At 54.5% G+C, this 15,925-nt stretch overlaps 1 protein-coding gene across 4 annotated transcripts in view; it reads left to right on the plus strand.

Annotated features, from left to right (window-relative positions):
- Positions 1–15,925, plus strand: part of FGD3 (FYVE, RhoGEF and PH domain containing 3) — a 56,825-nt gene that overhangs the window by 32,328 nt on the left and 8,572 nt on the right. For all 4 annotated transcript variants that reach the window (XM_074362997.1, XM_074362998.1, XM_074362996.1 and 1 more), the window contains 10 exons: positions 786–922; positions 2,494–2,650; positions 4,365–4,503; positions 5,084–5,142; positions 6,509–6,655; positions 6,988–7,080; positions 8,259–8,338; positions 9,366–9,396; positions 10,337–10,444; positions 11,526–11,588. In XM_074362997.1, the coding sequence (XP_074219098.1) occupies positions 786–922; positions 2,494–2,650; positions 4,365–4,503; positions 5,084–5,142; positions 6,509–6,655; positions 6,988–7,080; positions 8,259–8,338; positions 9,366–9,396; positions 10,337–10,444; positions 11,526–11,588 (1,014 nt within the window). The remainder of the gene's footprint in view (positions 1–785; positions 923–2,493; positions 2,651–4,364; positions 4,504–5,083; positions 5,143–6,508; positions 6,656–6,987; positions 7,081–8,258; positions 8,339–9,365; positions 9,397–10,336; positions 10,445–11,525; positions 11,589–15,925) is intronic.

Below are 15,925 nucleotides of genomic sequence, written 5' to 3' on the forward strand. Positions count from 1 at the left end.
AGGCAAAGCTCTTACCCAGTCATTTTGGGGTTTTTTCTTCCTGGTAGTTAAAATATCTGAGCATATAAATGACCTTTGGACATCCTTTTGCATAAATAGTTAAGATAGTGGGTGGCACTCTCCCTGTCCAGGTGACAACATGGGGTTTATGAGCACAGGAAGTAAAACTCCAGTAGAAAACTGGATTTTGACAGGTCCTGCTTCTGTCTGTAGCTTACAAAGCAGAGAAAGGAAATCAGTACCAATCATTTCTTATGAGAAATGGATGAAAGATGTCCTGTCCCTGTCTAGAGGGGACTGTCCCTGCCACACCCCAAATTCTTAGCCCTAAGTAAACTTGCTTTAAGACTATTAAAGTTCTCTTGATGAACTGGAAAGCTCATTAAGAAAACACAAGGCAGGGGAGGTGGGTGGGATGGGATAAACTGGGAGTTCGAGATTTGCAGATACTGACTGGTATATATAAAATAGATAAACAAGCTTATACTGTATAGCACAGGGAACTATATTCAATATCTTGTAGTAGCTTACGGTAAAAAAGAATATGAAAAGGAATATATGTACGTTCGTGTATGACGGAAGAATTGTGCTGTGCACCAGAAATTGACACAGCATCGTAAACTGACGATACGTCAATACAAAGGATTTTTTTAATTAAAAAAACTAAGAAAACGTAAGGCAGTGGCAGCTTCTGCTGAGCTCGCATACCTGCAGCGGAAGCACCGTCCCAACCATATGCAGTGACCCACACTCAGTGACCACCGCGTGGGCTTCTCTGTGCCCAGGTTTTCTGCACCCAGCTGACGGAAGCAGGGATCCCTTCGGAAGTCATCACGGGCATCTTCTCTAACATCTCCTCCATCTATCGCTTCCACGGACAGTTCCTCCTGCCTGAGCTGCAGACACGGATCACAAACGAGTGGCAAGTGCAGCTCATGGTGCCGGGAAGTGGTGGTGGTTGGGGGCGGGGGTGGGGGGTTGGCTCTAATGCCCTTGGCGGTTGAAAGTCATGGTGATCCTGTTGCAGCAGGTTTGTTGATTTCTCCCTGCCAAGCAGCCTCTAAATCTGGGGTTTGCATGCCCCAAAGCCAAGAGACACCTGGAGGGGAGTCCTGTCTCATAGGGCCCTGGACTCTCTTTCTGCAGGGTCCTGGGCCAACCCTGACCCCATGGCCTCTCAGAGTCCCCAAGCCTTAGCTTCTTCATCAGCAAATTAAAGGGACTTTAATACCTTCTCGGGGCTTTGTGGGATTTAAATGAGGTTTGACATCTGCAAACACCAAACAGTAGATAGACAGTGCCTGTCGGTTTATTTGCCCTCCTAGGATATATTGCACCTTTGCTTTAGAAAAATGAGATTTCTTTCCCTCTCAACAGTGTTCCCATGGGGCTATCCCTCTGTCCCTCTGCCATTTCTGTCACTCGTAGCAGAGGGACAGCTCAGCTGCGAGTCGTGATAATTAACCATCACAGGCTCGGCTCCCAACTTGCCATTGTCCACATTATGTGCTTCCCCCTCCATTCTGGGCGCTGCTGCAGCTTTGCTTTGTGGTCTCTGGTGACTCCTCTCTTCGCTGGCCTGCACTGAGCCGGTGTGCGGTTCTCCTGTGATGTCCCCAAGAGCCCGTTCGCCAAGCTGCAGCCAGGCCAGGGAGAGCACAGAGGCCAGGGGCTTGACTGCGGGGCGTCCCTGCACCTGCAAGGCTCAGCCAGAGTCCAGGTCCATTTGCAAATCTTTAGAAGGACACGCTCCTCCTTGCAGGGCAGGTTACACTGTGTCCCCAAGGCCGCTGGGTTAAAGTCAGGCCTGGACTGGCCTTCGGACCCACGCAGTCCACACCTGCTAGAAATGGGCTTTCTCCTCAAGGCCCTGGAGAGACTGACAGTGCGTGGCCTGCTAGGGGGCCTGTGAGCTAAATCCCCAAGTGCATGTTCCTAGTGATGCTGCAGAAGATGACTTTGTGCACGTGCTTTTTTTCTTTAGGATAAATCCCTCACAGTTCTAAGGTCAAAGATCGGCAATATATTTTATGCTTCTTGGGACTTATTTCCAAATCCCAATTTATATCCAAACTATCCATTATTACCCAGTACTGCTTCCTCATAACGTTGCCAATGTTGGATCGTCCCATTGTTCCTAATCTTTGCTCACATAAAAGGAGCATAATGCGGTTTTCTCCATTCTCTTTGACAACAGTGGCCCATCATTAGAGTGGTTCCATTGCTGCTAACATCTCCTGGTTTTCAGCAATGGTCCTGTGACTGCACTGTTGAAATGCTTTACACGAGCCTCTCATTTACGTCTAGGTAACACACTATTTTCCATCCCCCGTGAAACAGGGGAGGAAAGTAAGGCTCAGAGAGGGGGACCGGTTTGCCCACCATCACAGAGCCGGGAGTCAGGCCATTGCCCCGTGGCCCTCTGGTGAAGTCCCGTCCCACCCAGGCCCTTCACTGGAGTTGTTTGTCTGATGACCTCACTCCCCCATGAAGGGACACGAACCCCCGCCTTGGAGACATTCTGCAGAAGTTGGCCCCATTCCTCAAGATGTATGGCGAGTACGTGAAGAACTTCGACCGGGCCATGGAGCTGGTGAGCACCTGGACCCAGCGCTCACCGCTGTTTAAAGACATTGTCCAAGGCATCCAGGTAGGGCGGCCCCACCTCGGCTTTGCGGGCACAGGGCTGGGCTTGTGTTTCAACATGGAGAAATTGTGGGATGCATCCAGATGCTCTACTGATGCTTTGATCCTTAAAATAACTCCCAGAGACAAATCGTCATTCTCATTTCATGGATGAGGAAATCACGGCTCCAGGAGACTGTGCGATTTGTGTCGTCACCAGCTATTATCTGATGGAATCTGGGTCCAAGTGCTGGTCCCCCTCCACAGGGTCCCCAGTGGCTGTTGCACCAGTCTTTTCTTTCTCTTTTTCTGCAGCCTGTTCACATCTCTGCCTGTTGTTGTCTGCTGCGCGTTGATCTTTTCTCATTGATTCATGAGGTTTTTATATGTTAGGAACGTCAGCTGTTAACCGTCATCTGTATTGCAAATTATTTTTCCCCACTGATGTTTTATTTTTTAACTTTATCTATGATGTTGTTTCCCATGCAAAATTTTTGGTTTTTAATTAGCCACATTCACCAATTTTTTTTTTTACATTTTTTTGTTGAGTAATAGTCATTTTACAGTGTTGGGTCAAATTCCAGTGTAGAGCACAATGTTTCAGTTATACATGAACATACGTATATTCATTGTCACTTTTTTTTCGCTGTGAGCTACCACAAGATCTTGTATATATTTCTCTGTGCTACACAGTATAATCTTGTTTATCTATTCTACATTTTGAAATCCCAGTCTGTCCCTTCCCACCCCACATTCACCAATTTTTAAATAAAGTAATTCTTTAAAAAAAATCTTTTAAGTAATGCTTATAAATGCATTTCCCAGGGGGTAGAGGGAGTGCTTAGCGTGCATGAGGTCCGGGGTTCAGTCCCCAGTACCTCTGTTAAAAAAATAATTAAAAAAATGCATTTCCCACTCTACAGTTATATCAATGAGGTTTTCTTCTGATGTATGGCTTCATTTTAAAAATTAAAAACGCTATCTCAGAATAGCTTCTAGACGGATTGTGGGTAACGTACAAATCCAATAGGGTGTTGGGACAAGTGACCCCGATTGCTAAACACACACACTTACGCAGTGCATACACATGCACACACATGTGCATAGGCACTCGTGTGCCACATGCACGCCATGCACGCATGTAATACATACACGTGTGTTCACAATGCACACATGCATCGTGCACATGTATTCCTCACTGACCCTGGAGGGTTAATGGGCACTGAGCCCCTCTGTGCTGAGGGTTCGGAGGCCAGGGCCAGATTTGGGGTAGCTCTTTGATAACTTTCCGTGTTTCCCCAGATCCTGCTATAATCAGGTCACCCATGATTTATTCCTGTAAATCCTAGATCAACCCCCTGCATCTCTCAGCATCCCTGTCCCTCCCCAGAGAGTATAGCTCTAAGGCTGAATGTTTCCTTCTCCCCTTTTGCCTGAGCCCCTGCACCCTCACACCTTCATTTATGTCTGGGTCCCCCCAGCTGTCACCACAGAACAATCTCCAATGAGGATGTGTATAAAAGGGCCAGCACTGGATCTAGAGCCAGCCTTCCTGGGGGCCAGCTCCAATCGTTCCACCTCTCCAAGCCTCAGTTTCCTCTGCCGTTGAGATGCAGTCTGGTCAGCCAGGTGCAATACTCCAGGCAGCCTCCTGGGGGCTGCAGAGGCTGGAAGCAGAGGTGGGTCTGGGATCCAAGCGGGTGTCCATGGGTGCCCTACGCCACCTGTCTCCCCCGCAGAAGCAGGAGATGTGCGGAAACCTGACTCTGCAGCACCACATGCTGGAGCCCGTGCAGAGGGTGCCCCGCTACGAGCTGCTGCTCAAGGACTACCTGAAGAGGCTCCCGGAGGACGCCCCAGACTGGAAGGATGCAGAGAGTGAGCGGGGCCGGCCACAGGCTGAGGGGCTCCTGGGCAGTGGGGGCTGGGGCCCTTGCTGAAAACCCTCATTCAGAGAGAGAGAGACAGGCAGACAGAAAAAGAGAGACAGAGATGGGGAGACAGAGAGGGAGAGACTTCCAAGTGCCCCCTAAAACAAGGCACAGGAAGTGACTGACTCTGAGTGTCAGGGGAAACCACCCCTGTCCCCACTGAGGTGGTGATGGGTGGGTGGGGGTGCTGTGGAGGGGGCTGCTATGTGTTGGCAGAGCTTAGGCCTCGGGAAGGACCTCATGGGGCTGGCACAGCTGCTCCTGGTTTGTGGGCAGCAGCTGGCCGGCAGCATGGGGCAGGGTCTGTGCAGAGGAGTGGAATGCCAGCCTGGCAGACTCCCAGCAAATCGGATGTGTCTGCAGGGTGGCACTGCCACCCCACGTCCCAGGCCAGACCTCGTGAACAGCCCAGCACACCCGTGGGAAGCAGCAGGAGCAGGGCAGAGCCTGGCACTCAGCCTCGTGGGGCCAGGACCTGTGCAGAGCCACCAGGCGCCCTGCGGCTTGACCCTGTCTTCCTCTTGCAGGGTCCTTGGAGCTCATCTCCACAGCTGCCAACCACTCCAACGCTGCCATTCGGAAAATGGTGAGTGTGGGGCTCCTGGAAGCCACCTGAAGGACCAGCAGTTTGGGGCAGGGAGAGCACAGGGTGGTCCAGGCACCGTCGGCCTGCACACTCACCCACCTGACCCCCAGGGAGGACAGAGGATCCCCTGAGAGCTAGGCAGGCCTGCTCCTTACTGGCTTGGTGACTGATTGCTGGTAAGTCATTTAGCACTCTTATTTATATATATAATATATAATGTATATATGTAATAAGGTCTCTTATTTTGTCAGTCTCTGTTCACAACGCTCCTGGCCCGCCACTGCCTCCCAGGTACACACAAGCTCTTCGTCATACCAGCTGCACACCCAGCCCCCAAGTACACACCAGGTGCACGCCCAGCCCCCCCAGGACACGCAAGGCCCTTCGGCTCTGCCTTCCCCGCGCCTCCTCACTCTCCACACGGGCTCCCATGCCCACATCTGCCACTTGTGTGCATACCAGAGGCAGAAGGGCCAAATTAGCTTGCTTCTGGGTGTGCAGGCTAAGATTGGCCAGGTCTAAGGGCAGTGGCTGCTTTGGCATGGTGGATCCTGGCTGCCTGTTGCCGGGTTGAGGTTCCTGCAGGCTCAGCTCTACCTTCAGCTACATTCACTCTTTGCTCTTGTCTCAGGCCCCTGGTCATGGCAGTGACAGGTCAGGGCCAGTGGCCTCTTGGCTCAGAGCTAGAGCCATGAGCTGCCTACCCTCTCCCCTCACCCCCTAGGGGTGCTGGTTCACCATCCAACCAGTTTCGAGGCAGAGAGGGTGACCTGAGGCTAGGAGAGGTCTGATCTCATGATGGCCCTGGACCATCCGAGGGTAGAGCAGGAAGCCAGCTGCCACAAAGGGGAGGAATGTCCAGGGCAAAAGTTATAGCCGCCCAGCGTGTTTCCTCTGACCCGATGCCCCTTACTGCCTCCCATGGAAGGAGCTGGCGTACAGGGTGGAGGCTGAGAGGGCCAGTCCCAGTTCTCTGGAGGGAACATCTCCAGCAACTCATTTGATTTCTCTGTGCCTCAGTTTCTTTGTCTGTAAATTGAGGATAAAAGCGGCACCGGCATTACAGGATCGGTGCTAGAATTAAAGGAGTTAACACTCGTGTGCACAACAGGGCCATGTACTTAGCCATGGTGTTAGCTGTGGTTATTATTTATTTCTATCTGCAAGTGAACCTCTGTTATTCAATGCCCAACTTGGGTGTCACCCCGTGTTTTCCCTGCCACTTCATTGTTAGCAGGCTCGTGGTCTCATCTTGGTTCTGGACCACACCTATGGGTCAGGGTCTTCATCTCTGGGTCCCCAGCATCCCCAGCAGGTCTCCAGTCCCTGTGGGTGTGCAGCTGCCCGAGCCCCATGTGTCTCGCAGGAGAAAATGCACAAGCTCTTGGAGGTGTACGAGAGACTGGGTGGGGAGGAGGACATCGTCAACCCTGCCAACGAGCTGATCAAGGAGGGCCAGATCCTGAAGCTGTCGGCCAAGAATGGCACAGCCCAGGACCGTCACCTCTTCCTGGTGAGCGCCCATCCTCCCACACCCAGCCCTGCCCACCCCTGCCTCGCCACGCCCAGCCGCCCACTCCTGCCTCGCCCCGCCCCGCCCAGGTGCAGAGTCTGGCCCCGCCCAGCCACAGAGCCCCACCCTCACCCAGCCACAGCCCAACCGGCTGCAGAGCCGTGCCCAGCTGCTAAGCCACGCCCCTAGTCCAACCCTAGTCCCTCCCACACTCAGCCCAGCCCCACCCAGCTCTGTCCACTCCAGCCAGAGCCACGCCTTATGTCCTCCCTGGGATGCTCCTCTGTGGCGTCAACTACCCCTCACCCCGTGCCTGACCGTCCCTATCTCAGTTCAACAGCATGATCCTTTACTGTGTGCCCAAACTGCGGCTCATGGGCCAGAAGTTCAGTGTCCGGGAGAAGATGGACATTTCCGGCCTCCAGGTGGGTGAGCCCTTCCCACCCAATCTGCTGCCCTGGGGGAGCACAGAGCAGGTGGCAAAGCGCTCACTGCTGTGCACCTGGTCACCTGGCCTTCTCTAAGCCTTGGTTCTGTCTGTGACCCAGGTGTTGGCGGGACATCTCTTAGGGCCTTGCATCCTGGGCTGAGTGGACAGGATCCCCTGTCCCTCTGCTTGGCCTACCCACCAGGGCACTGCTGGCCTCATGTTCGCAGGGCAAAGGACAGTGCCAGGACCTGGGCCAACTCCTGTCCCCTGTGAAGTCAGTACTCAGGGCCCCACTTATAGACCCTCAGGGAAGCTTGGGGGAAATGCAGGCAGGGTGCCCCTCCTGCTGGAGCCCTGGTCCTCGGTCCCATGCTCTCTCCTCTCCTGCACCCATTTAGAGCCCAGATGAGGCTCCGCAGGCACCTATGTGCAAAGTCCAGACAACCCGCTGTCCTCGCTGTCTCTGTTCTCTGAGCCCATCAGTGTCTCATGCTGTGGGGCTGCTGGAGCCAGTATCAATCCCTCTTTCCCGTGGGGGAGGGATTTGAATTAATGGCGCTCCAAAAATTCTGGCTAAATAAAGTATTTAATCATTCTAAAAAGTGAAGATTTGCATTAGTGATAACCAAAAAAAAAAAAAAAAAAAGAAATCCCTTCTGACACTGGTCAGCCTGTGAGCCACATCCAGCCAAGGGCTGTGGGAGTAGGGTGTCGAGAGAATGAGGAATGGCTCCCTGTTGCTGAGGCCTGCAGATCCAAGGTACCTGCCCTGGGGCCTCAGAAACCCCTGCAGAGTGGTGGAGATCCCCCTGGCTCTTCTCCAAAGGTCCCCATCCCTCTGTCAGGAGTCTTGAGCGCCTGTGGGTACATTTGTGGGGAAAGGCATTAGCGGCTGACCTCCAGGCAGATTTGGCTGCACAGTTCCAAGAAAAGTGGATGAGTGGTCCTGGCCCTGCCTGGGCAGATCGGTGGTCCCTCCTTCCCAGTGGACTGACTCACACAGTTGCCCACAGCAACCTTGACCTTAAGATGAGCACCTTCCCTGCTGACCCACTCAGTCACCTCTGTTCCCTTCTCAGGCAAAGACTTCCAAGCCTGAGAACGTGACTCCACAGTTCAGGGCCTGCAAAGTGATCCACTGTTTTTGTTTTGTCCTTGATCATGTGCCTTTAGGTGCAGGACACCGTCAAGCCAAATGCAGCGCACACATTCCTCATAACTGGGAAGAAGAGGTCCCTGGAGCTACAAACTCGGTAGGCTCGGCTGTCCTGGTGTCTGTTACTCTGTGAGTGTGTTTTTCCTGAAATTTTAGCAGATGACTTCCTTTTCTTAACTGCATAATCTTTCCATGTGTTTTTATTTATTCATTTTAACTCATTTATACGTAGTTTAAAATGTAGCAGTCCTAAGCCAATGAAAATTAAGCCTCTGCGCACCTCCTGTTCCCCACCCCAGCAGATAGTCTTAACCATCTTGGCAGTATCCCTCCAGGATTTCTGTGCTCATATATATGTCTCTCTTTGTGAAATCACAGATGACCATTTTCTGTATAGCCTGTTCTGCATCTTGCTTATTTCACTTAAGTTACCAGAAATCATCCCATTTATGAGCACCGTTTTCTAAAGCAGTGTAATTTTCCATTATGATCATTGACTGGTTCCCATTGACGGACTCCTAGGCTGCGCAGGGTCTTGCTGTTACAAATGGTGCAGGAAGCAGTGTCCACAAACCAGGCTTTGTTCCTGTGTGTCGTTATGTCCATCCAATAGATTCCTGAGTAGAATTGCTGGCCAAAGGGCAGCATGTCTGCTTTAAATTTTGGTGGCTGTTGTCACAGTACCCTGTAAGGTGGTGCCAGGCTCTCACTCTGACTGGTGGCAGTGCGTGGGAGATCCCACCTCTCACTTCCACCAACGACGTGAGGTCTTTGCAATGACCCACTGTGGCCCAGGGAGGTGTTGGTTTACACCCACTGCAGAGGGCTCTGCACACCAAACTTGACCGCTCCTGGCCACGCCTCACTTCATCGGGCCACACTTGACCCCACTTGAAGCCATGGGGCCACACCTAACTCCTCGTGGCCACACCTGACCTCACCTGGCTGTATCTGGTGACCCTGGCCGCAGTGTTCCAAAGCCTTTGGGGCCAGTCTTCCAAGCCTTGAGTGGCACCTCCAGGTGGTGAGCAGCTCAGGCATGTGCTGCAGGGCAGAGAGGAGTCTGGCAGTTTATAGTCAGTACCCAAGACTAAATTAATAAAATACTGTTTTTGCTTTTACAGGACCGAAGAGGAGAAGAAAGAATGGATTCAGGTGAAGCTCCTAAAGTTTTAAAGTAACCAAATGACCAAATTCTTGAGCAGTGTGGCCATTTCGTGTTGGAACAAGGGATGGGATGGCCCTGTGTCCCCCTGTATTGCCCACCCATCTATCCACATTGAAGGGGTGATGTGACCGAGTTTATAAGCACCTTCAAGCACTATGAACCGCTCAATCGATTCTCTTATTTGGGGCTCCTCAGTAGATAAATAAACAGAAAGGCCTGGAGGTGGGCATGCAGGGAGGCGCCCTTACCTTGGGGGAAGATCGCCAATGTCTGGCAGCTTAAAAGGGGTCCATGTCACCCTCCTCCCCATGGCTGGCAGGAGCGGTGGTTCATGCGGGATGAGCAGTCTGACTTCCAGGAGCCTGTGCTTCCAGAGATGGACCAGGCAGCGTCCTGGGGCGGCCAGAGCAGCCTCCGCTCAGAACTAGCCATGGTAGGGACATGGGACAGAGACAAGCCTGAGTGGGTGAAGGTCAGGAGGGCCAAAGCAGAGCAGGAGCCAAGGCAATGAACAGGGTTGGCAGACCACCACCAGGCAAAATGCTAACCCTCAGTGGTTTGTGTCTCCCAAAAGTCTTTAAACAGAAATCTGCATGAGATGAGAAAAAGGAAATTCAAACAGATTAGATGTGAATGCTGATGCAAGAAATGGAAGCATGGCTTTGAATCTGTATAGAATGTCCCCAGAGAGCGGCTGCCTTTGGCTTGGAGCACTGCGTGTGGGGTGGCACTGGGACGCATGGGGGCTGGAGTGTGGAGACCTGGTCGGTGTTCACGTCCCTGAGCCTCATTTCCTCATCTCAGAATGCAGCTTTTGTCGACATGTGATGCTGTTGGTCAGGGGAAAACTCGGTGACCACAGGACCCTGTTCTCACCCTCCTGGAATGCTCTCTGAGGGCCTTTGTTCTTTGTGGTTTTTGTTTCAGGTCATTGAGGCCACGATTGAGAAGCACAAACAGAACAGCCAGACTTTTAAGACCTTCAGTGGCTCCTTCGGGCAGGATGAGGACTCCTCCCTCACTCCAGACTCGTCTGTGAGTGCCAGTGCCCCTGGGGCAGCCCAGACCCCTTGCACAAGGGCTGGTGTCTGGGAGGGAAGCTGGTCCCCATGCTCTCCTGGTGCCCACCTTTACTGAGCACCCATGTGGGGACCCCTGTACCTCACAGCCAGGCAGTCAGCACTCGGGAGGGAGGGCAGACAGGCCTGGATAAAGCTGCTGCATGACGCATTGTCCTGGCTTGTACACCTGTGATCTTGTCAGTGGGGGTAGCTTGCTCGTCCCCACGCAGAGCTATCCCAGGCCTGGGGGAGTCAGGTAGCAGGGTCCCCACCCAGGGCCAGGTGGGGAAAGTCAGGGCTGCAGCCATCCCTTGGGGATCACCCTGGGACTTGGCCATCTCTTCTGCCTGGGCACAACCAAACGTGACTTCAGAGTGAGGGTCACTCACTCCATGCCCCCCATCAGGGACATCCTTGGAGCTGCAGGATGCCCAGCCTGGCCTGGCCCAGCAGCCCTGAGTCCTAGACGCCAGGCCTGGTTGGCCTTTCTTGTGGCCTCACCAGTCTGTGGCCCACAGGTCACTTCGTTAACCATGAAATGTTTGCATCAAATCTCCATTTTGTTTATTTTCTGGCCTGTCTTGGGAGAAAACTTTGTGTCACCCCCAGGCAGAGAAAGTACTGTCCCCTACCTTGAACAGGGCTGAGCTGAAAACAGAACACCCTTCTTCCCATCCCTGCCGTTAAAGTCAGTGCAGAGCAGACCCGGACCGTAGAAGGCAGGGCATAGAGCTCTCCGCAGGATGCCTGAGGAAGGAGCTAGATTCCAGGGCCACCTCGCTGTGGTGTGATGTAGCCGGCCAGGTCCGGTGGGCCTCATGGAGCTTCACGCCTGCCCACCTCCCTACCCCCAGCTGGGAAATGTTAACTCTCCTGAGACACCTGCAGTTCCCAGCCAGGCCGGGCAGGAGCAGGTTCCCACAGCCACAGCAAACACTAGCCTTTCTCCTGACTCTGCTCAGACAGAAGGAATGGGGGTGTTCCCAACACTGCATGCGATGCCAGCATGTGGCCATGGAACCTCTGCTCATGCCAGCTGTCTCCGTTCCTTCCAGATGGTGAGCACCAACTCCGAAGCGCCCACAGCGGTACCCAACAGTGGAGGGGGGACTGCAGGGGTGAGTGACCCCCCAGTTGTTGGCAGGGGTGGGAGGTAGAAGGTGAGGTCAGACCAGGGTGATCCGGAGGGTGAGGTCTGACCAGGGTGATCCGGAGGGTGAGGTCAGAACAGGGTGACCCGGAGGGTGAGGTCTGACCAGGGTGACCCGGAGGGTGAGGGTTTGGGGGTCAGCTTCCTTGCTCTCCATGCGACATGGAGCATGACACCTGGAACCCAAATGTCCATTTCCTTGGGTGGGTGGAGGCCACACATCTGAGTTCTTCTGAAGGCTTGTGCGCTTTCCCACGGGTAGAATATGCCTGGATGAACCACGAATCAGAGCGGTGCCTGGCCCTCAGGAGGCTCAAAGAGGAAAGATTAGCCCCTTGGATTGGGGGGTCAGGTGGCCCTGCCAGGAGGGCCCTGCTACCAAGGAAGGCTTCTCAGAGGTGGCATCTGACCAGTCTGTCGGGCCCAGAAGGCTGGAGGGAGGGTCTTGCTACAAGCCCAGGTGGATGGGCCCAGGGATGGGGTGGCACCCAAGACCCTTTACCCTAAGCCTGCTCACCTTCCCTCTGCCTAGGGGCGGTGTGGGCGGGGAAGGCATGGCCCAGAGTCAGACAGACTGTGTCCACGTCCCCACCCTGCCAGGGCCAGGCCTTCGGACCATGCCTGAGTCCCTCCTGCTCTGTCCGTTGTTGGGGAGATTAATAGGAGGGCAAATGTGTGCGCCTCGCAAGCAGTGCGTATCCGGTACAACATCTTCACTAACCCCTGGGCCTTATCGCTGTGAAGTCTGAAGACAGTTCTAACCCTGGACTGCCAGGGAGCCGCTGTCCCCTGCATTCTGAGAGGGGATTCTCCGGGCACCCTTGCTTCACCCTAGCCCTCAGCTTTCCAGGCTCACAGACCCCTAGACAGGGGGTTTGCTCCTGAAGGGAAACTTCTCCCATGGGTAGATGCTGCTCCCATATTCTCTCCACTGTGCCCACCTCTCCCTCCCTCCGTCCCCCGCATTTCTCTCTCTCACATCCCACATCAGAGCCGGCACTCCCCAGCTGGACAGCAAAGTCTGCCTGAATTTAACATCAATTCTTAAAGCTCCCTTTTCCACCTACAGGGGCCACCCTGCTGGTTATCACAGCCATTCTGGGCTGGTGGTTGGTAAGGACAGCCCATCTTAGAAGAAGAAATGGGCTTGCTTGGTGAAGGAACCTGGCCTCTGACTCCAAACCTTGTGGTGGGACTTGGCATTCCTGGGGCAGCAGCAGAGGAAGGGGTGGCTGTCTTGCTGGTCATGGGGAGCAAGTGTTCTTGTCCTGACTTAGATTTTCAGTAAGAAAGCATTGGTCCCCTCCTCCCACACCATCCATGCTGGTGGACAGCATTGAGCCCCAGCTGAGGTCCCAGCACAGACGCGCTCAGATGCTCTGTTACAAGAGCCAGAATTTTACCAGGTCACCACACGATCCCTGACCCCACGTGTCTTGGACTGCCGAGTGCTGGGACAAGCTTGAGAAGCTCTTGGGGAAGGATGGAGTGTTTCTAGGGCGTGATGGGGTGCAAGGAACAAGTGAGAGGTGGGAAGCCCCTTATCCGAGTGTTCCTGCTACCACGCAGTGGTGCTGCGGGAGCAGAAGGTGGCCTGTGCTAATTGGTTTGAACTAAGAGTCAGGAAATCTGAAAGCGGTTTGGGCAGCAGGGAAGAGCCTGTCTTGTCACAGCTCCACAAACTCCCCGAGGGGCTTCCTGCATCAAGGCTCTGTCTGGCCTTATCTTCCTTCCAGCCCACCCTCCCTCTGCATGCCCTGGCCTCCCCTCACTTGGCCATGCCCCAGGGCCTTTGCACCTACTGTCCCCTCCGTGCAGATTGCCTCAATTAGGGCTACTCTGCCCCAAGACCTCATCTGTGAGGCCCTCACAGATTCCCTTGGGGTCGCTGACAAATATTTCCCACACGAAGCAGCCCATCAGCAGCTTTCTGAGTTGCCCAATCCTGCGTGTGAGGCTGGCAATGTACAATTGGGCTCCTTTCTGGAATGTCTAGGAGTGTCACGGAAAGCGGCTTGCACACTCAAGCTTCCTGCACACAATGACAAGTGGGGCCTCTGCAGCTCCCCAGTCAGCCCCACGGTCCCTTGGCCAGGGCTCTCTGACAACCTCTACGATGGCCTTCTGCACGAAGCACTGCCTCGCCTGTCTCTGCAGGGGAGCCAAGCTGTACCCCATGCAGGGCCATCTGCTGTCTGGCTCTCTTTCTGGGATGGGCCTGAAGGCATCAAGGGCCATGAGCAACCCCCATTCCTTGCTGGGTGCCACTCTCCCCAGGGCGACTCCACAGGCGGGTCTCAACCCCTGGGTGCAGGGAAAGTGGAAGTGGCTGTGGCGCATGGTCAGGGAGACAGGGCTGGGGAGGACCCACTGCCAAGGCAGGGAGACAGGAGCAGAGCAGTCAGTGCCCTATCAGGGACTGTTCCAGCTGGAAGGGACCTGAAGGTCACATTTCTAATGTTTTAACCTGCTGGGTGGGACCAGACTTGAGGCCTTGGGCAACTCTTCCCCGTGTACCCCCCACCTTCCCTTGTGTGGGGAGGAGCTGGAGAAGCTGTGTCGGATGCCTGCTGGCCGCTCGGGTGCCCCTCTGCTCGGTCACCCAACTCCTTTGACAGGTGAGAAGGTAACTGAGAGCCCCTTAGGCTCCGGGCCTAAGCCCAGTCCAGGGGTCTGCCCAGGCCAGACTGCAGTCAGCAGACCTGCTGGGCAGTGATGGTGACGCCTGGGCAGTGATGATGACGCCCGGCCAGTGGATGTGCAGGCCACCTCCCCTTCTCCCAGCTGGGGAATCAGCCTTCCGAGGGCTCTGTGGCGTCTTTGACTCGCCAGATGTTTGGGATCACAATTCAAGCTCAGGCCTCCTTGTCCCGGTCCTTTTACCCACCCTAAGCCAGGCCCAGGTCTTGCAACAGACAAACACAGCCACCGACTCGCAGCTCTGGCCCTGGCACACATGGCCCAGCCATGGTTTTTGTCATTTGTGTGTCCAGTGAGCACAGATTTTGGTGGACCCGGGGCAGCTCAGTGTGTGTCGAGCCCCGGCCACAGAGGGCAAGTCCGACACGTGCTTAGCGGACATTCGTGGAAAGTACCCCGAAGTGGGGCTTAATGCTGACACCAGAAAGAGTGATCTTTGCTACAAGATGCCAGATGTAAGCTTTCGGAGAGGAAAAGTAAACCCAGCCCTGGTGTGCTGGTTTGATTTCCTGTTGTCCTCAGCTGCACACTTCCCATAGGGCCCTCTTTCCTAAGAAAAGCTAAACCCAAACCAGGAAGTTTTGCAAGGGGGTCTTGCAGAATCCAAAGACTTCCCTGTTTTGCAAGTTTCCTCTCTCTTCACAGAAGCACAGAAATGTCAGAGTTCAAAGGCCTCGCAGGGCCCCAGGCCCACCATGGTGACACATGGACCCCTCTACAGTGCGGAGCGAGGCCCCGCTCCCACCCCCCTTCACTCAGTGCGCACAGACCTGGCGTGGCCCTTCCACCCCGAGCCCACCCGTGCAGGGCTCTGGGGCAGAGGCACTGGGCTGCACCCTCCGCAGGGCAGGGCCTGAGACCCAGGCCAGCGTCCACACCCCATAGGACTGATGGTAACTGTGTGGCTCCATCTTCAGGGCTGGGTGTCAGGGCCACTGTTTGGGACCCAATTCCTACCTGAATGTTCCTCCTACTCCCCTGCTTTGTAAGTGAATTTGCTGAAGAGAAAACACTGAGTGAAACAGGCCCCTGGCACAGACCTCTTCCCAGGTCCATCCTTGAGAGTCTGTGGCCCTCTGGGTGGGGTCACTTGGCCATTACTGGAGAAGTCACAGTTCTACACCTCCCTGCAAAGACTTGGCCCCGGCCTTTCCAGTGTTTTCACATCTGACAGAAAATCTGAGCCCCTCCCTTTGGTTGACTTATTCTATATCTTCATCCAAAAAGGAAATATGTCCCCAGGGACCTGGTCACCAGTCCTCAGTGTTGGGAACTGCCTAGGGAGCCATATCAAGGGTGGGCCATGGTGGATCACAGTCCTCAGCACCGAGGAAGCTGGTACCCAGCCGGGTCCCTGACTGAGCACTCAGCTCAGCTTGCCTAACAAAGGAAGCCAGGGTGGGTCGCTCTGCCAAGCCCCAGCCCTGAAATGCCCTGCTCTGGGAACTGCCTTCTGTCCCTCTGGCCAGGACAGGGTCCCTGCTGGCCTTCAGGGGCTGAGCTCTTGGCCACATGCCCCTGGCCCATCACAGCCTCTCCTCCATCTCATGGGTCAGCCCCACCCCTCCAGCCATGTGTCTGCCCCTGGCCCCTCAGAGATGCCCT

This window comes from Camelus bactrianus, chromosome 4 (genome assembly GCF_048773025.1).
Source record: "Camelus bactrianus isolate YW-2024 breed Bactrian camel chromosome 4, ASM4877302v1, whole genome shotgun sequence".
Lineage (NCBI taxonomy): Eukaryota > Metazoa > Chordata > Mammalia > Artiodactyla > Camelidae > Camelus > Camelus bactrianus.